The sequence below is a fragment of the Sus scrofa genome, chromosome 6 (genome assembly GCF_054392235.1).
Source record: "Sus scrofa isolate SSC_HxYL_T2T_F1_AM1 chromosome 6, Sscrofa_HxYL_maternal_Yorkshire_Landrace_v2.0, whole genome shotgun sequence".
Taxonomy (NCBI): Eukaryota; Metazoa; Chordata; class Mammalia; order Artiodactyla; family Suidae; genus Sus; species Sus scrofa.
In genome coordinates, this window is record NC_139388.1 from 33063292 (window position 1) to 33085074 (window position 21783).

Here is a 21783-nt window from a genome sequence, read left to right on the forward strand (position 1 = left end):
CACCCATGCAGGAAGGAAACGCTCAATAAATGTTCTTTGCATGGAACTGAGCTGGTCCTGACAAAGTCCTGGCTGTTCCCATTACCTTATCAAGAGTAACCTGATGCGATAATTTAGAATAATTAAATATGCATTTACCTATGCAAATTAGGCAGCCGAAGCTTAACAGAGCCCACAACCTGGGAAAATCCAGTCCCCAACCTCCCGTACTTACCGCACCTTCCATCTTCTTCCAAAGCTCTTCCAGCTGAGTCATGGGTTGACACCACCAATCGGTGCACTTTTTGTATCGATTGCCTTGAAACCAAAACTGTCTCAGCCACTCAAACTCGACCTGGGGATCATAAAGACAAGACTATGGTTAGACGCCCCCGTGACGGACAATCGAGGACGATACACTTCGTCGCTCAATTCTCCTCCAATTAACTTCACAGCCATAGGATGAGAAAAGGTGAGAAAAGCTCTGCCTAACCAGTTTCCAATAAACCTTGGAGTCTCTGGAGCCTTTCTGCAAAGTCAAGAAGAGAGTAGTCTGAAAGCTTAGTGAGACAACCCAGGGCAGGAGGGGGAGGGGGCTTCCTGTCACTTTCATCCCTCAGACGTGAGAAAACTATAAGTCAATCGACAACAAATCCTGAGATCCTAAAATATACAGCAGCCTGCACTGTATATGATGGGAAAGATATAATTAAACAAAATGTGTTTTCATGAAACATCTTTATTATAGGCTCGTATTAAGAGAAAAGCACGGGCACATATCAATTTTAAGTTTCTTAGATCTAACATAAACAAAGAATTTACCAATGGGCCAGGGGGAGCTGGTGGTCATGTCAACTTATATAACTGTACAACATAAAATTAATTATGGAGGTACACATGAAAACTACAGAGCCATTCAAATTGTCATTTTCAATTCAGTCAAGGCCAATGACAATAGGTGAAAAGAACAGCCAAGACACTAATAATTTCTTCTCCTTCCTATAAACCGACTATGGTAAACCTCTATTGTTTGCCTCCCTAGCATTTGTCCTGCCTTTCTAGCCAAACCCCACTATTCCTTTGGCAACCCATTTCCTTCCCCAGTCTCAGTCCATGTGGTCTGGGTAGAGCTCCAGATCTAATGCCTGGTTGGAACGTGCAACCCAAGTCTGAGTCAACCAGCCTATCACCTTCTTTAGTCAAGAACTGGATTTAGTGGAAACAGGCGTATGTTCAATCAGAATAAATCTTGAGTCTGTCAGAAGATACAGGAAGAGGTTTCTGCAACCATTTTGCAGGATGGGAAAAATGGAAGCAACACAGTAGGAAGCACTGCAAGACGAACAGATAAAAACCAGGCCCTGGTGACATCAACTGACTCTTTATCAAGCTATTCCTGAAGTCCATTTTGCTTAAGCCAATTCAGACTGAGTTTTCCGCTTCCTGAAACTGAAATAATCCCAACATATGAAGATGAGAGGCTGAGTAAAGCTTTGAAAGAATACAAAATCATTTCCTGTCTAGTCTCTACCACTCATCCTTGACTTGAAAATACAATTGCACTGTCAAAGTAGAACTTCATTCATCCCAAAGCTCTTTTTACCTCTGCCCTCTAAAGAGTTTTCACAGCTTAATGTTGGGTCAGTTTAATGTTCGGTCATCTGGCTTTGCTAAAGCAATCATGTTCCATACACAGGCACAGAGCTATTATAATCTTTACCTGTTACCACAAAGAATTTTCTGGTTTATTTATCCATATTGAACTTTCTTCAGGCAAACAAAAGCAACTTGTGAAGATTTAACAATGGTGAAAATGGCTCAAATAACTAACCTGAGAACACCAAGTCCTATGAAAGGGTTTTAGTTTACATTAACTAAATGTTTGTTTGATATGTAGAACTGATTGCAGTTAAAGCTGTTTAAACAAAACAAAACAAAAAGGAATGTGGGCAATATTCAGACAATGGTTGTTAAACCTTATCTATGGTATTAAAAGACAGTGGTTAACAGAGGGAAACTTGACTGCTTTGAAAGGAAAATGAATACGGGTGTAGTTCAACTTCTCTGAAGATACAGGTTTAACAACATTATTTATTACAAGGGGAAAAAAGGAGGTCTATTTAATAGATTTCACATGAAATGTGTTCGCACTACAGGAACAGCCTCTCAGCAAAGCATCAAGCCCTATTTAGAGAGAGTTGAAAATGTTTTTCTGTCTTTGGGCTGGTTATTTCCTTTATGAGAACAAAACACATAAGCCTTGGCAACCATGACACCCCAGGAAATGAAACAGATTAGCATATGTAATTAGCTCACTCAGCCTGTAAAGGTACCACCAAGTCTGAGTTTCAGTAAATGAAAACTCCGAAGCAAGGAGAGGGCATACTTGGAAACCTGGCAATTGGGCAAAAGAGCAAAGAAAGACTCTCTCATTTTAATACATTATGACTTTATCGTCCTCCTTAGATGCCCAACTCTCTTGTGAGGCAGAGAGTGTCACAATTAAGATTAAGGGCTCTGGGAGATCCCTTCATGGCTCAGCGGTAACTAACCTGACTAGTATCCATAAGCACACAGGTTGGATCCCTGGCCCCATCAGTGAGTTAAGGATCCAGCGTTGCTGTGAGCTGAGGCGTAGGTCGCAGACGCGGTTCAGATCCTGCACCGCTTTGGCAGCTACGGCTCCAATTGGACCCCAGGCTGGGAACTTCCATATGTTGCAGGTGCGGCCCTAAAAAGACCAAAAAAAAAAAAAAAAAAAGAATAAGGGCTCTGGAGTCAGTTCGGAACTGGGCTCCGTACTGAGGAGCTCTGGCATCTGTAAAATAAGGATAATTACAAAATAACCACATAGGTTTGTGGCGAGGATTAAGTGGGTTAATAATGAACAGCCGACCATATGCCAGGCACTTGCTAGATGCTAAGAATACAGACTGAACGAGGCCCTGAGGCCCAGCACTTATTGTTCTGAGGAATCGCACAATCCTATGAAATTTTCTGAGCCAGAAAAGTTTTAAGATCCATGTCAATACATGTTCACCCCCGCCGGAGGCCAGTGAGAAAAAGTTCAATCCTGAAGACTTATTCCCAATGGAGTTGTTTTTTTCTCCCCCCATGCGTTGGGAGTATTGCCCACGAGATACAATCTTTGTGAGCATCAAACCCCTGGCATGCATTTCAGTCAACTCCATAATCTGACTTTTTCTTTTCAATGTCGAGGGCCAAAAATATTTACAGGATTTTAATCAAATGCTATCCTCCCCAGCTCTCCCACTGCCAAGAGAAGCAGTTGGCTCCTTCCTTAAAATGAATTAAGGAAGCAAAAAATATTTCCAGCTGCTTGATTCAGTTTGAATTACCAAAAAAAAAAAAAAAAAAAAATGTGGTCCACTCCCCTGGCCCACACTGTGGGGATGGGGGATGGGAAAGGAAAGCTGGAGGGGCGGATGCAGCACAAAAACCTAAGGGTCAAGACGCCAACAGAATGGAAGCCTTATTACTTCAAAGCTTAAAAAATAAATAAATATAGGCGTTCCCATCGTGGTTCAGCAGAAAGGAACCTGACTAATATCCATGAGGACGCAGGTTTGATCCCTGGCCTCGCTCAGTGGGTTACGGATCCAATGTTGCCATGAGCTGTGGTGTAGGTCACAGATTCGGCTTGGATCTGGTGTTGCTGTGGCTGTGGTGTAGGCTAGCAGCTGTAGCTCTGATTCGACCCCTGGCCTGGGAACCTCCATATGCCGCGGGAGCGGCCCAAGAAATAGCAAAAAGATAAAAAAAATAAAAAAAAAATAAGAAATCAAGTTTTTAAACAGAGTCTCGCCATACTGACTGACTGATAATATTCCAGCCCTGACATGGGAGGGTCTTCATCCCTTCTCCAGAGTGTATACCTTCCCAGGAAGCTCACAGCTTCTGGAGTTCTCTCCAGGTGCTCTTGGCATTCCTGATGCTTATAAGCCAAACTCCCAGATTTCAGACATGCACCTGATGGAAATCCACAACTATTCAATCTTTTGCGCCATGACCATCCAGAGATATGTAATGGTCAGGGGTGAGCCGAGAGAGCTTGCAGGATCTTAAGGGTCTTCTGAACCATCCGAGAGAAATGAAAACATGTTGGCCATAGTGATAGTTACACAGCGGTGACCCAGAAAGACGTCTCTAAAACCAGCCTAATTCACCCGCCCCTGCCTTCTTCACGGAAGAGTCAAAAACGAGGTCAGTCAAGAAAAGCGTTCATTCTAGAAATGTCTAGAAGGGGAAGCACAAACAGAATGCAGCCGCCTACCTGAACCTTCATCACTGAGGCACTGGGCAGCAAAGCGCTAACGATTCCAATGTCATATTTCTGAACCAACACAGGACCATAGAGTTGGAAGTCGTTTCTGTCACTCTTACAGGTAAGCAAATGCCACCTACTTCTGCCAAGTTAGTCTGGGTCCTTGATTTGGTCCAAGGTCAGTGTATGCATTTCTCTTGAGATGTGGGGCTAATACGCCCACTGAGGTCAATGTCGCGCTGTAATAACTGAAATAAGTTATTTCGCAGGGAAAGACATTAGACCAGGAAGAGATGTGAAGGTCCAGTCTACAAAGAGCTAACCTATGAAAGCCCTTTCGCAGTAGCTCTAAGGAAGAGGCAGGTCTGATCAGAACCAAAGGAGAACCAAATGGTGACCTCAAATAGGACATTCTCCTGGGGGAAATTTACTAGGTAACAAGACTGAATTTGACTCTTTTTAAAAAGAAAAACAGACTATTTAATAAACACAGAGGAAGATTCTGCTTATACCTGACCAAAAATCTTTTAAGCATCTTAAATTGGGGGGAAAAAAAAAAGTATCTTCTTAAGGTACTCAGTTCTAATCCTCGAAGTCCCCAAATTGCTTGGTTAGAAACCATCTAAGATAAGGAACACCAGCTACTTCTAGAGCCACACTGCCCCAAAGTCTGCAGACCTAAACCCAAGGGCTTCATCCTATAACTAGTCCAGCAAAGGCCTTTAAGAAAGAGGAAAGCAAACAGTAAGAACCGCAGGAACAATTATGAACATTCCCGTTCTCACTCAACAAGAGAGCAGAGAAGACAGTGACTGTGCCAGCTTTTGCGGCGAAAGAACTGTATCTGATGATGTGCCCTGACATACAGAATGGCATTCAGTCTTAAAGGAGCTGACCTTGAAGAATCAGAGATGTTCAGATGACAATACTCTCCTGTCAGATACGCAGTGTGATTTTACAGATGTCCCCCTGCCCATCACAGTCAGTGACCAAAGAAGGCCAGAAAGGACAGGGGAAAAAAACTGCCCATATCCATGCTGAAGAACACACCCATTCTGCGAGCCTGGCTCTGAAACCTGCACGGTTCATCCAGAAGGCACAGCAGAGTAATAAGGCAGAACATTGTTAACCATGTGAGCTCGCGGGGCCCACACATGCTTGTCTTTTCTCAGGTTCTAGCTCTCAGCAATGTCTCCAGCAGGGACTGATGGGAGAGAACACGGGACACGTACCAGGCACAAGGAAGGGAAGTTAAGGCAGGGTCCTGGGTTCAGCTTCGCATCGAATGGGATTATTAGTTCCCCGAAAGGCAGAATTTCTTTGCCTTTGGTTCTGGAGATGAGGGCGATGTTTCACCAAGTGGGGAGCAGCTCATTACATGATGAGATGCCTTTTTATGGATTTGTACATGATTTGTACTGGGGGAAAACCACGCTCAAAACCCTTCCACGGCTCCCCGTGACCCTCAGAGTAAAAAGGACAGTCCTCGTCCTTATGGACACCTCCAATGACCAGTACACTCTGTGGCTTCCCAGCCCCCTGGCACCATCTCCGTGACCTCATCTCTCGTAACTCACAGCCACACTCCCACCACTTACACCAGGCTGGCCCTGAACTAATCCAGGGACACGCGCATTCTCCCCGCCTGCCCAGCCTTTGCAGGGGTTTTTCCCTCTGCCTGAAACGCTGTTCCCCGGATACCCACGTGGCTCCCTCCCTCACCTTCATCAAGTCTCCGCTCAAAGGACATCTCATCAGTGGGGATGTTCTCCACTTACCTCCATCTCCATTACTTTGCCCTGTTTGGTTTTTTTCGACAGCTCTTATCAACTTCTCACATACTATAGAATTAACTGATGTAGTCTGTTTATTAGATATGGTCATCTCCCTGGACTAGAATGTCTACGTAATTTACCAACGCATCCCGAAGCACCCAGAAGAGTGCACATGCCAACAATTTATTGAAAGGATGACTGAGAACGTTTTTGTGTTCCATGTTCTCCATCCATCCTTCTAATTATATCAAAGAAAAGTCTGTGATTGAAAATAATCTTCAATAACTCTCCACTACTTGGTAATCTCTTTTCTCCTTTTAATGTTTTTTTTTTTTTTTTTTTGCTTTTTTTGGGGGGGAGATAGTATTTACCCACCATAAAATTCACCCATTTTCAGTGTAGAACGCAATGGCTTTTAGAAAGTGTATGAAGCTGTACACTCATCTCCCTTCTTAACATGACGAACAGAGACTGTAGGCTCAGAGCCTTCTCCAGCCAAGAGCATTTGCTGGAATAGAATAACGTTGCTGTTTTCACTGACTAGAGTTTTCCGGGTACTTTTTCTTTTGAGCTAGTGGTATTGGCTTTCCACTTAGAGTGGCAATAAAAAGCTTCTTCTCTTAAAACAAAAATGTACATAAAATATGAGTTGATTCTTTAAAAAGTATTGAAGAGGAGTTCCCTCGTGGCCTAGTGGGTTAAGGACCTGGCATTGTCACAGCTGTGGCACAAGTTCAATCACTAACCTGGAAACTTCTGTACGCCATGGGCGCAGACCAAAAAAAAAAAAAAAAAAAGTACTGAAGAGATAATAATTTACGTAGCCCAAAGATAAAGCAAAATGTGAAAGGGTAATAATGAAAATATCAAATTTGTGAAACACTGACACATGGGATCCACACCCACAGACTCTAGAATCACAACTAATTTCATAAACAAAAGGCAAGGCAACCTGCTCCTAGGGTCTCCCCTCAATTACCATCAGTACTTGCTGGAAGATTATCCCTCATGGGTCTCTTTTTTTCTTTTTCTTTCTTTTTTTTTGCATTTTTTTTTGTTTTTGTTTTTGGTTTTTTTTTTTGTCTTTTTAGGGCCACACCCATGGCATATGGAGGTTCCCAGACTAGGGATCAAATCGGAGCTACAGCTGCTGGCCTACGCCACAGCCACAGCAACACAGGATCCGAGCCGCATCTGCAACGTACACCACAGCTCACAGCAACACTAGATCCTTAACCCACGGAGCGAGGCCAGGGATTGAACCTGTGTCCTCATGGATACTAGTCAGATTCATTTCTGCTGAGCCATGATGGGAACTCCAGGTCTCTTGTGTTTCGATGAGTCTTGCCTTTTGCTTCAGACTCTCATTGCAAGGATGTCTCTGTAGTGAACACCCTTGAATGTTAGAGTTTCTCCCTCCAGAACAAAGGGCAGGTTTGCCAACAGACTTCAGCATCAAGATATGTCTTGATCTGGAGCAAAGGACAGGCATTCTTACTACCTATTATAAAAGAGTCAGGTTCCCTCAGCCCAGCCAGGCTCCTCTCCTAGAATGCAACTCCTCCACCTGCACAGACTATCTGACCCATCACCCTGTGAAAACAGAAGCTTGCAGAACTGGCACAAAGATGTGGATGCCCTGGCTACTGCTACTGTTGTAAGTAACGAACTGTCCTTTGCCTCTGGCCGAGAAGCCTCGTGACTTACAGTCACAATGCAAGGTAGCCAATTAACTTGTCAGCTTGCCAGTAGGATAGAATCTCTCTAGTTCTTGAAAGCCCTTACCTCGTTGTGGATTTCTTCTCCTTGTTTCAAAACCGCAGGCTCCAAGGATTTCAAAGAGACTTCACCACTGTCCGCCTCATCACGGACATTCTGCAGGGCCAACTGGCAGCGCTGTAAGATGTAATCCAAGGTTCCCGTCGAGCACTGCAGAGACACAACCAGCCCTCAAGATGGTAAGCGGACTCCAAGTGCACCGCGCCTCTCTTCCCAAGGACGTCTATCCCCCTTCCAGGCACTCACCAGTTGCCCTCAGCTCATAACTTAAGAATGACTAGAGTAGCTGTCTCCATGGGCTCTGTGCTGCCAGCCTGGCCTCACCTGGGCTACTCACCTTGCTGCTTTTTATTACATGGGCCTCATATCTCTAAAGCCCAGTTTCTATATAAATATATACTCAATACAGCACCCAGAGCTGAATCCTACATATAAAAGAAATGTAATAAGTAGTTATTGGAAGAATATCTAACGAACCAAAAAGTCAAAGACACTGACATGATCTCAAGCGCCTTGCACCCAACAATGGGAGAGAAAGGTAACCGGACTGTGGAACTGGTTCAAAAACACACAGAAGAGCAAAGGCAGAAAGAGAAAGAAGTGGAAGTTAAAAACACAGGGCAAAGGATTCATTTTCCTTTTCTGCAAAAAGCACACACCAGACAGATCCAAGCCCTTGGCAGAACAGATTCTTTAAATAATGGAGAATATGGGGCTCATGCCCTCAAGGCATGTTCAAAGGCGTAACTTAGTACCTGGGTATCAGCAAAGGCACAGATAACTAATCCATCCTTCTCTGAGTCTGTGGGAGCAAAACAGAGGTCAAATGGACAAAGTCCCTCTTTGAATGAGCATATGTCAGAAAAGAAGAGGATGCAGGTGGAGCGTGCATCCGTTTGTTTGGATAATGACATGATTTCCTAGAATGATAAAAAGCAAGCTATAAATACCCTTTAGACCCAATGAGGGAAATGTCTCCCCAAAGTACTTTTATTTTAATATTTAGAATTTAAACGGATCCCTTCAAAATAACCTTGAAGGCTAATCCCCTGGTACAAAAATTCTTTGCACAGTTACTGCCACTTTATACAATGTGACCTGAGGATGCCTGGGGAGAAAAAAAAAAAAAAATGAACAGTTTTGGTGCCAAAAACAGAAGCCTGACTAATACGTATTTTCATATGAAGATCCCAAAGCACTAGGAGCAGAAGGGCAGCCGCTCCGATTTGCCACAAAGAAAAAATTAAAAAACGGAATTGAATTACCACTTGCTTTTGTCCCACAGGCACCCTTACATTTTTTTAATGACATGCTGTCCAGAAACATTTTCTACTTGAGCCTTTACTTTCCCAAGTATGGAATTACCTACATAAGAGGTAATTAATTGAAATGATATCTACCATAACAAAACACACACACACATACACACCCACAAAACCCCCACAAATTTTCCCACTAAAAAGGGACCAGTTACATGAACAATGGTGGAGCCATACTTGCAGCCAAAGAAAAGGAGGAGGGGTGGACACATTCTTTTTCTGGGTGATTAGAGTTCACCTGATGTAAAGAACCTAAAATCAGGCCTAGGGGTTTTTTTTTTGGGGGGGGGGGTTCTTGAGATATAATTCACGTGTCGTAAAATTTACCCACCTAAAGCATAAAATTCAGTGTTTTTTGGTATATTCATGGAGATGTGCAATCATCACTACAGTTTATTTTAGAATATTTTATTACTCCAAGAAGAAGCCCTGTACCTTTTAGCGGTCACCCCCTCCCATTCTACCAGCCTTCCCAGCCCTAGGCAACCACTAATCTGCTTTCTGCGTCTACAGGTTTGCACACTCTGGATGTTTCATAGAAATGAAATCAAACAATATGTGATCTTTTGTGACTGGCGTCTCTCACTTAGCATATTTTCAGAGTTCATCCATGGTGTACATGTGTCTGTTCCTGGCTCCTGTTTATTGCCAAGTAATCACTCAAGTGCACGGATTCGCTGCCTTTTGCTTACCCAATCACTGGGGGATGAATCTTCGGGCTGTTTCCATTTTTCAGTTACTATGAACACATGTAAGTTTTCATTTCTCCTGGGGAGATACCTAGGCATGGACTGACTGGGCAATATGGTAACTCTGTATTTAACCTGTAGAAGCAGCAGACTATGCTCCAAAGTGGCTGTACCATTTTACATGCGCTCCAGCAATGCATGAGGCTTCCAGTTTCTGCACACCCTCACCAAGCTGTGATTCTGATTACAGCTATTCTAGCAGGTATGAAGTGGTATGTCACTGTGGTTTTGATTTGCATCTCCCCGATGACTAATGATGTTAAGCATCTTTTCATGTGTTTATTGGCCATTGGACTATCTCCACCAGAGACATGTCTATGCAAGACCCTTCACCTTTTTAAAAAGTTGGATCATTTATCTTTCTAATCACTGAGTTGTAAGAGTTTTCTAGATATTTTAACTATGGGCACCCTGGAGGATATAGGATTTGCAAATATCTTCTCTCATTCTGTGAGTTGTCTTTTTCACTTTCTTGATGGTACCCTTTGAAGCACAAAAGTTCTTAACTTTGACGAAGTCCAATTTATCAATTATTTTGTCTTTTTAGGGCTGCACCCTCGTCATATGGATGTTCCCAGGCTAGAGGTCAAATTGGAGCTGGCCTATACCACAGCCACTGCAACGCCAGATCCGAGCTGCATCTTCAACCCATACCACAGCTCACGGCAACGCCAGATCCTTAACCCATGGAGCAAGGTCAGGGATCGAACCTGCGTCCTCATGGATACTAGTCAGATTCGTTTCCGCTGAGCCATGACAGGAACTCCTTTTTTTTTTTTTTTTTTTTTTTTGATTGCTCATGCTTTGGGTATCATATCTAAAAAAGGTTCCCTACTCTAAGAATTGCATATTGATAAAGTAATTATCATCAAGGCTTACTAAAATAAACAAAACAAAAAGTGCAGACTAGTATGGAGACTACCATTTATATTAAAATTGTTAATTACATATATGTTTGCTTACATAGGTATTAAATGAGAACAAAAGGAGAACAAAAACCTGCTAACACTGGTTTCCTCTGGGGACCTCACATTGGTTGGCGTGAGGAAAAGGAGACGATAACTGTGTACTCTTGGGTCCCTTTTGAATTTTGAACCATTTGAATAACTCTCTATTCAAAGTATAATTACGTATACAATTAATTTTTTTAAAAACAGATATTCTGTGTTGAATCTCAAGCACATTCCGTCACAATCAGAAAAAAACCTAAAATCAAATAAAGGTCATGAGTCATCAGGCATAATCTAATCACATGCAACCAAAACCTGAATAGATTGCTTCTCTGATTAACGAAGATGAAATTTAAAACATCATTTCCTTAAGACAATCTGTTTCCTACATATTGTGAAGAGGCAGAAAATAGAAAATCATTTTGTTTGGCACAGAAAAGACATCTAATTTAATGCTGTATGAAGAAAAGGACGTTTGTAGAATAAGTGAAGACGATAAAGTTGCATGGATTTTTCTCCTCTCAATATTGAGGGAGCCAGTAATGTTAACTACAGTGTTGGGAAAAAATCTTTTCCCTCTTCTATTATTGAAAATAATAATATAAGATGAAATTTAAAGTTTTAAATAAGATAAAAACATAACCCTGCCACTCTATCCTATTTAAATTATTTTTATTGCATGTGATTCTTCATCCACACACAACTGTAATCAGTATACACGTATCAATAAATATGCTGTTTCTCACTGTTTGTAGATAAGTACTCAAAAAACTATCACTTTCAATGCTGCTCAATGAGGTAATAACAATTTAATTAGCAAGTCCCATAATATAAAGGCATTAAGGTTCTATCTTATTTTTCATTGCTATTAATCATACCAGATAAACAACTTTTTATATCTAGTTCTTTTCAATTATTTCCCAGGTGTGATTCCCTAAAACTGTTAGGAGATCAAAGATAGGAATATTTTATGATGTTTTATACATAGCTCCCCATAGAGATCTCAAAAATATATATATACCACTTAGAAAAACTACCAGAAGTATATAAATGTACGATTTCACTATAACTTTACTGGCAATGAATATTATCATTTTTGAGTTTGGGTAGAAATATTTTGGAAATATAGAAACAAAAGTTAACCCTAAATGACGATTTTTTTAAAAAATTACTTTTGGAGTTCCCGTCGTGGCGCAGTGGTTAACGAATCCGACTAGGAACCATGAGGTTGTGGGTTCGGTCCCTGCCCTTGCTCAGTGGGTTAACGATCCGGCGTTGCCGTGAGCTGTGGTGTAGGTTGCAGACGCGGCTCGGATCCCACGTTGCTGTGGCTCTGGAGTAGGCCGGTGGCTACAGCTCCGATTCAACCCCTAGCCTGGGAACCTCCATATGCCGTGGGAGCGGCCCAAGAAATAGCAACAATAACAACAACAACAACAACAACAACAACAAAAAAATTACTTTTAACTTTGAGATATTTTTAAAGCCTCTATGCACAGGATCATATATAACAGAGTCAGCAAACATTTTCCTAAAAGGCCAGATAGTATATATTTTAGGCTTGCAGGCCATAAAGGTCTGTGTTCAACTACTTAACTCCACCATTATAGCTCCAAAGCAGCAGCCATAAACAATATGTAAACAAGTGAGTGTGGCTGTGTGCCAATAAAACTTTATTTACAAAAACAGCTAGCTGATCCACAGGCCAGAGTTTGCTGATCTATAATACAGAAAGCAAGACAGTTGAATCATTCACATTTTATGTGTCTAATTAGCAAAACATCACGTAGCTTAAACTGAAGCAGAGATGATATAAAGAATACAGATTTGGGATAATGTTTTTCTCCTAACAGCATCAGTATACATATCTACCTCTTTATTAAAAGTTAATTAATGCTCAAAAATTTGCACAAATGTTAGAAGATGCCAATACAGGTGTGACTAAGCAGAGAAAGCTAAATCTCCAGATAGGTTGAGAGCATCGCTACTCTAGTAATGTTGGTCCACTTGGAAAAAGGAAATAAGGCCAGAGGGGTTCTGTTCAACCCGCATTCTGAAGGGCTCCCTAAGGGAACTGCCATGTACATGGGTATTTATTAGAGGAAGTGGAGAAGGAAGAGTTTCCTGATATCTCACATGTTTTAGTTCCAAATTTCCATCTGTCTGCTGGACCTTTCCGCTTGGCAGCCCCAACTCAGTCTGTTCCAAACTGAACAAACTAGAGTTCCTGTTGTGGCTCTGCCAGTCAAGGACCCCATACTGTCTCTACGAGATGCAGGTTCAATCCCTGTGCTTGCCCAGTGGGTAAAGGATCCAGCATTTCTGCGAGCTGCAGCAGAAGTCACAGAGGTGGCCCGGATCTGGCATTGCTGAGGCTATGGTGTAGCTGCAGCTGCAGCTCTGATTCCACCCCTGGCCTGGCAACTTCCATATGCCACAGGTGTGACCATAAAAAGGAAAGAAAAAAAGAAAAAAAGAAAAAAAAAAAAACCTGAACAAACTACTGTCTTCCTTTGACGTCTTAGATCCCTGTTTCTCCTTACGGTGATGTCTCTCCAAATCACCCAGGCTTGAAACCTCAGAGTCACCCAAGAGCCTGGCACATGACAGGCATCCAATAAAGAGTCAGTTGGCTACTTTGTTCATTCATTTGTTCATCTATTCATTTATTCATCCACTCATTCATACATTCTTTCAGTTCTCCCTCCACTTCATTCGGGTGCCAAGTATGACACCATGTTTCCTGCATTAGTCAAGGGAATTTCTTCTTTTTTTTTTTTTTTTTTCCTGTTGCTATCACCTTAGTTCAGAATGGCAGGTTTAATTGATGTCTCTATCATTTTCACCTTCCTAAAGATATAATATGTCCCTACCATGATAAATAAATCATCAATAACCCCAAGCTGCCAAACTGAAGTTAAAACATATCGAATCTCATATCTGAGATCTTTCACAATCTGGTTCCATTCAGGAATCAGCCTTTATCTGCCAACACTCCCCAGCCGGCATCCTGGAATTCAGTCAAAGCACAACCACTTGCTATTCCCCTTGTTTCCCTGCCGCAGCCCAATCACCAGATTTTCACCTTGAGTCCTAAAACTAAAATGTTCTAAAATCCTCTCGTCTAGAGTTCCTATTGTGGCTCAGAGGGTTAAGAACCCAGCACGGTCTCTGTGAGGATGAGGGTTTGACCTCTGGCCTGGCATAGTGGGTTAAGGATCTGGCATTGCCTCGAGCTGTGGCTCAGAGCCCACATTGCTGTAGCTGTAGCATAGGCCTGCAGCTGCAGCTCCCATTCAACCCCTAGCCCGGAAACTTCCATAGGCCATGAGTGTGGCCATAAAAATTAATTAATTAATTAAAATAAATTCCCCCCATCCCACATGTTCACATCTTCCATGAAGCCTTAATGCTGTTTTCTGCTCTCCTTCTGGCATTCTACCTACGCTCAGACTATAAGCATTTTGAAGATACCCAACATGTCAATCATTCCTGTTCACAAGGGCCTAAAAGAATAACTTCAACATAAGGAAGTTCAACACAGGCTTGCAGAATGAATGAATGAACTAAAATCCCTCCTTCTAATAGTAGCTTTCAATCAAGAGCAACTCTTCCCATGAAGACCCTTTGGCGGCTCCATGCCTCTTGCTTTATTACAAACATTCAAGTGTATAAATGGAGACCAAACAGCCTTCCACAGAAAGAGCTTTGGTTTTTCTGAACTGAAAAGAAAGTCACTATTAGCAGTAGTAACAGTAGCAGCAGCAGCAGTAATAATAGCAGTGGTAGTAATTTAGTAACAGAAGTAATGGCCAACATCCTTGGAACGCATACTCTATACCAGCCCCTGTTCTAAAGGACTTATGTGTATTAATTCATTTAATCCTCACAAGAACTCTCCGAATTAGATTATCTTCATCAAATGCATTTTCCCAAACTTCTTATTCAGCATTTGGCACCAGCCCTTTGAACACAGCACTAATCATCCTGTCTACTCTTTCGGCTTGGATGAGGAAACACACAAGGATATACTTCAGTAGCCACGTGCTCGAGAGAATTCTAGCTAGAACGACAAATGTCTGTATCATTTTGCATTATACAAAAATGAAGTCTTTTTGCGTACACTACAGAGCACACATTAGATGCTCTACAAATGCTTGTTCCCTCCTTCTTGCCTTCCTTCACTCCTCCCTCCCTTCCTAACAGAATTCACGTTTAGGGCTCAAAGATAATTATTTGCGTTTTTATTGATTTCGTACCTTTCTCTCAAACCCAAAGGGAAGCTCAACAAAGCCAGTGGCCATAACTGTCATGTGATGGCTTTCTCTCTCTCTCAAGCCTCTAGTACTGCTGGCCACAGAACAGGAACTCAAATATGTAGATGAACAAGAGAATGGGAGAGAAGAAAGAGAAATAAGAAGAAAGGGGGGAAGGAATGCTTGATGGGCTTGTTGGCATCTTGATGTAGACACGTGTACCCTCTCTGCCATCTAGCAACATGACCAGTCCACTAGAAAAGCTACTTAAATACGAAAAGACACGATACTGCCATATAGACTTGCATGGTCTCAGGATTGAAAAGGTCTTGTGCTTGTGTTTCCTGCCACTTTATTGTATCCCTTCTGCCCAACTTTCACACGCTGGTCCCCCTGTGGTACGATGAAAAGTCAAGCTATAAAAGCGAAGCACAGATAACAAGCTTGGACACAAGATCAACCTACCATCCTTTTCATGATCAGTCCCCTGCTCTCTGGAACCCTTCTTAACGGAGCACACAATACTCCAGGGTGACTACTAAGGGCTTTCCTCATCTCTTAAGTTTCCATTCTAAACCAGTCTAATCAGCTGACTATCAGCCACTGCAAGTGGTGGCAGAATTTAGCAATAAAGCCTGGGTTAGAAACATGATTGTGGAGCTCAGAAATTCCTTGGCACCGCTGTAACTTTCTCCTTAATTTACATTCACATGCCCAGAAGCCTGACCCAAAAGTTAAGGGAAATGTAAATTCTCAACCATCTGAGCCCAGTCACAGCGAACACGTGCACAAGCACACAAATCTACCCCATTTCCTTCTGGCCATACCCTGCCCTTGACCTCAACAGATACAAACCCCTTAGAAAATCTCTAACCAGCAACACCTGCCCAGGTGCCCTCGCGCTGGCACCTTCTTCAAGAAACATAAATCCGAAGAAGCAAAATATACTTATCCCATGCTGTGGGCACACTTTTTAAAACTGGATCCAACATAAGTCAAAGCGAAAAAAAGCAAGTAAATAGAGGCTAAAGTCTAGTTAGATGGAAGCAATTTTCCTATCAAATATTCTTCCAAAGTTCTATGATAAATTGCTCATTCAACCACTTCTGTCACATCCAATTAAGTTTGAGTCACATTTTTATTTACACTTACCTCGGCCACTCGGTGGGTGGAACTAAACCGGGGTGGTAAACCAGCCAAAACACAGTGTTGGTGGGTGGCATTGAGATCATCTGCAGGAAAAATACCAACAATTAAAAGGAAAAAAAAAAAAAACCCACCCAACATGCACGTACTATTCACTAAATATGATTTAACCAAAATACAAAGTAAACAGTAAGCCCACCATTCAAGATGAACAACAATAGCCAAGGAATTAACAATTGCCTGGTATTCTTTAAACCATTCTTTGTAAGTAGGATGACTTCATACACATACATATAGTCACATAGTATAAAACCAATGATGATATAAAACCATCAAAAACCATGACCTCTTTCAATAGCGAAAAAGGATGTTATTAATAATTATTCCAGGATAAGAGGTTTAAACCAGGATATATGGCTACTCTACTTATTTGTAGTCTTATGATACCCACTCACCACTATTTATGGATTGAACTTCTTTCTCATGATATATTGAATCCTATCCATGCCTTTAAAATGAGCCAAAAATTCTTTCACATTATTTGGTGTTGAACATCTTTCATCTGAAAAGCTACCTCTCTCTTTCCCCAATCAAAGTATCAATTTTGCCCTAACAATTTTCCAGGCAGCAAACCAACCGATTCAGCATGTTGCAAAGCCCTGGCTCTCAGAACAGAATTCAAGCCTACAGATTCACAACACAAGAATGGAGTAGGTGGTGAATTCATCAGCTGAGGAATATGCCTAAAACCACATGCAGTGGGAGAAAAACCAATGGCCAAGTTCTTGTGTATTCTAAGAAATGATGACACATGGGAGGCAAAAATCTGTATCACTTTGGCTTAGGACATCACTTCCTCTCTTAGAAGAGAACTGAACTGCTCCCAGAAACACAAGATTTCCTATATAAGTAACAGAGGCTTCTTAGCAAGATGCCAAGAAAGACAATGACTTAAACCAGGAGGCAAGATGACCATACCCACTACACATCTTCAAAAACAACCTATAAATTTATCTCTAAACACAAGAAAGGAAATACAAAATGCCAACTGCAGGACTCCTGCTTATGGACATTACAGAACAACCGTGACAAAGTTTTCCTTCTTACCTTAAATAAATACAAAACAGACCAAAAAAAAAAAGAAAAGAAAACAAGGATTTCTGACACAGGAAAACAGAGCATGATATGACCCCAAAGAAGGGAAAAAACAGGTGAGCCCTACAACTGCCGTAGCTTACTAGCTGAAACAGTTTCAAAGCCTCAAAGCAGGGAAGGGGAAGTCAGAACTCAAGAGTTCTCAATGTTCCCTCTTGCTGAGTTGTGAAGACAGAGATTAGAGTTTAGGGAGGCCAAGGTAACAAGGATTTGTCAGGCAGAAGACTGGAGCAGAAGAACTTGCACATGGAGAGTACAAGTGGACATCCCAGAAGTGTTCCTTCAAGCCTTTGGCTAAGCACTGATCTGTGCAAATGTGAATGACAACTTGCCACAGGGAGGAAGATAAGTGCCAGAAAGCTGAATGCTGGATGAATCTCAGACCTCACATGGGGCCAGGAATTCTTTGTGTTCTCAGCATCCAGAAGAGCTCCTACTACCAGAAACAATAGTTAGAATCTTTAGAAAAGCACCATCTTAGTAGTCGGGCTAAATAAATCCTACATTAAAGGTTGCCCTGGATCCACCTAAAAGCTTAAAAGTAAGCCTCAAGAGGACCCAATGATTTCAAATAATTTAATTATTCACTAGAGCAAAGTCCAACATGACTCAAAAGAATATAATAAAATCAGGCACCAACAAATAAAATTTGCTATATCCAGATTCCATTCAAAAAATAACAGAGAGAAATGAAAGATATATAAGATATATACATATCTTTCTTTTCTTTCATACATATATCTTTCATATATTATAAATAAACAAAATGAAGCTTCTAAAGATGAAAACTATAGTAAATGAAGTAAAAAAAATCACACTGAAAAAGAGTAACAGCACTTTGGACACTGCAGAAGAAAAGATGAGTGAACTAGAATACACAGAAACAGAAATATCCAAAATGAAGTGCCAAGAAAAAAAAAAAACACTATAAAAAAATAAAAGAGCATCCATACACTATGAGACAATGTCAAGCAGTTTAACATAAATGTACTTTAAGTCTCAGAGGAGGGAGAATGACAGGAAAAAATATTTTTTAAAATGATGACCAAAGAGAAAAAACAAGAACAAAGAACAAGGGCAACAAATAGGAAACAAGTAAGATAGATATTAACCCAGATATATCAATAATCACTTTAAATGCCAATAGCCTAAATATACCAATTAAATAAAGAGACAGGGAGTTCCCATTGTTGCTCAGCAGGTTAAAGGAACCGCCATTGCCACAAGCTGAAGGTAGGTCACAGACGAGGCTCAAATCGCGCATTGCTGTGGTTGTGCCATAGGCCAGCAGCTGCAGCTCTGATTCGACCCCTAGCCTGGGAACTTTCCTATGCAGTAAGTGCAGCCCTAAAAAAAAAAAAAGAAAAGAAAAGAAAGACAGAGTAGATGAAAAAATAAGACCCAACTATATGTAGGCTCTAAGAAACTTACTTGAAATATGAAGACACATACAGATTAAGAGTAAAGGGATAGGAAAGATATATTATGGAAATACTAATAAAAAACAAAGCTGGAATACATATATGAATTTCAGATAGAGCAGAATTCAAAGCAAGAAAAATTATCAGGGATATAGAGAGACATTACATAATGACAAAGGGGTTAATTCTCCAAGAAGATGTAACAATCTCTAAGGTGTATATATCTTAAAAATAAAGCATCACAACTTGTGAGGCAAAAACCAATAAAACAGCAAGGAGAAACAGAAAAATTCAATATTATAGTTAGAGACTCAAACACCCCCTAACGTAAGTGAACAGATCCACTGGGCAGAAAATCAGTAAGGACATAGTTGCACTTCTTGAATCATCAATCAACTAAATGGACATCTATAGACCACTTCACCCAACAACACCAGATTACACATTCTTCTCAAGCTCATGTGGAACATTCATCAAAACAGATCACATTCTTACACAAAATTCACACCATAACAATTTTTTAAAAAATAGAAATCATAACAATGTTTCCTCTAAGACCACAAAGGAATTAAACTAAAAATCAGTACTTGAAAGTAACTGGAAAATTCCAAAAATACTTAAAGAACAAATAACACAGTTCTAAATAACACATGCTCAAGAAGAAAGCACGAGACATTTTAAAATATTTTTAATCAAATTAAAATAAAAATATAACACAAAAATTCATGTGATGCAGCAAAAGCAGTGCTAAGAGGAAATTTCACAACATTGAATGCATATGTTGGAAAAGAAGAAGGATCCAAAATCAATAATATAAGCTTCTACCTTAGGAAACTAGAAAGAGTAGAGCAAATTAAATTGAAAGTAAGTAAAATAAAAGAAATATAAAAATTAGAGCAGAAATTAATATAATCAAAACCAGAAATCAGTAGACAAAAATCACTGAAATAGAACTAGTTCTTTGAAAAGATTAATAACTTCAATAAGCCTATATCCAGGATAAGAAAAAAAAAAAAAGACAGAATATACAAATTACTAACATCAGGAATAAAAAAGAGGATATCACTATAGAACCTATGCATTGTTAAAAGAATAAAGTAATATCATGAACAGACCTATGTTCACAAATTTGATAACTTACATAAAGTAGACCAATTCCTTGAAAGACATAATCTGCCAAAATTCAGACAAATAGAAATAGACAAACATTCAAGGTATATATCTACTAAAGTAATTGAATTAATAAGTAATAGCCTTTCGAACCAGAAAGTTCCAGGCCCAGATGAGTTCACTGGTGAGTTCCACCAAATATTTCAATAAGAAATTATACCAATTCTTTACAATCTCTTCCAGAACGTAGAAGAAAGCACTTTGACAGTCTTCAAAAATGGTGCTGGAAAAACTACAGCACAACCACATGCAAAAAAATGAATCTGGACACAGAACTTATACTTTCAATAAAAATTAACTCAAAATGGATTATAAACCTAAATTTAAAAATACGTAAGTTTAAAACTTTTTTTTTTCCCACTTTCTTAGGGCTGCACCTGCAATATATGGAGGTTCCCAGGCTCGGGGTCAAATTGGAGCTATAGATGCTGGTCTACACCACAGCCACAGCAGCTTGTCTGTGGCCTACACCAAAGCTCATAGCAACACCAGATCTTTACCCCACTGAGCAAGGCCAGGGATCAAAGCCTCCACCTCATGGATACAAGTCGGGTTTGTAACCCGCAGAGCCACGACAGAAACTCCTAAAACTCTCTGAAGACAACATAAGAGGAAATCTAGATGACCTTGGGGGTGGCAATGACTCCTTAGGTTCCACCAAAGGTAATCCATGAAAGACAGAATTGATAAACTGGGACTTCATAAAGGGTATTCTTGTGAAAGACACTATAAAGAGAATAAGAAGACAAGCTTTGGCCTGGGACATAATATTTGTAAAAGACATGTTCAATAAAGAACTGTTATGTAAAATACACAGAGAACTCTAAAAACTCAACAATAAGAAAACAAACAACTCTATTAAAAACTGGGCAAAATCCTGAAAAGACACCCTACCAAAGAAGATACACAGATCGCAAGAAGTATATGAAAAGATGTTCCACCTCGCTTGTCATGGAATCACAAATGAAAACAAATACCAATTACACACCTATTTGAATGGCCAAATTCTGGACCACTGACGACACCAAATGTGGGTGAGGCTATGGAGCAACGGGAACACTCATTCATTGCTGGTGGGAAGGCAAAATAGTACAACCACTTTGGAAGACCGTTTGGTAGTTTCTTAAAAAACTAAACACGCCCTTACCTTAATTAGGCCCAGAAATTGTACTTTTTGATATTTGCCCCGACAGATTGAGAACCTGTCCCCACAAAAGCCTGCAAATGGATATTTTACGGCTTTATCTATAATTGCCAAAACTTGAAAGCGACCAAGCAAGAGTCGTTCAAGAAGTCTAAATGTGGTTACATTTAGACCACGGAATATTGTTCAGCACCAAAAAGAAATGAGCTATCAAGCTATCAAGCCATGAAAAGATATTTAATGCTAAGTGAAAGAAGCTAATCTGAAATGGTACACATTGTACAATTCCAACTACAGGACATTCTGCAAAAGGCAAAAGTATGGCGACAATAAAAAGTCGTCAGGAGTTGGGGTGGAAGGAAAAGGATGACCAGGAGGATTACTGTGGGGTTTTAGGGCAATGAAATTATTTGGTATGACCTATAATGTTGGATGCATGTCATTATACATTTTCAAAATCTATAATTTACCACGCCAAGAGTGAACTCTAATACAAATTATGGACTTTAGCTGAAAATGACATGTCAACTGATTGTAACAAATGTCTCACTCTGGTGAAGAATGTTGAAAGTGGGAAAGGTTCTGTGTGTGCAGGGCAGGGTTATCTGGGAACTCTACATTTTCTGCTTAATTTTGCTGTAACCTAAAATTGCTC

The 21783-nt window shown here is 40.5% G+C and overlaps 1 protein-coding gene across 5 annotated transcripts in view; it reads right to left on the minus strand.

The window, feature by feature from the left end:
• The window catches only part of FTO (FTO alpha-ketoglutarate dependent dioxygenase), a 391465-nt gene that overhangs the window by 214411 nt on the left and 155271 nt on the right, over positions 1 to 21783 (minus strand). For all 5 annotated transcript variants that reach the window (XM_084957974.1, XM_084957973.1, NM_001112692.1 and 2 more), the window contains 3 exon segments: positions 16245 to 16324; positions 7825 to 7968; positions 215 to 334 (listed from right to left, as the gene is read on the minus strand). In XM_084957974.1, the coding sequence (XP_084814100.1) occupies positions 215 to 334; positions 7825 to 7968; positions 16245 to 16324 (344 nt within the window).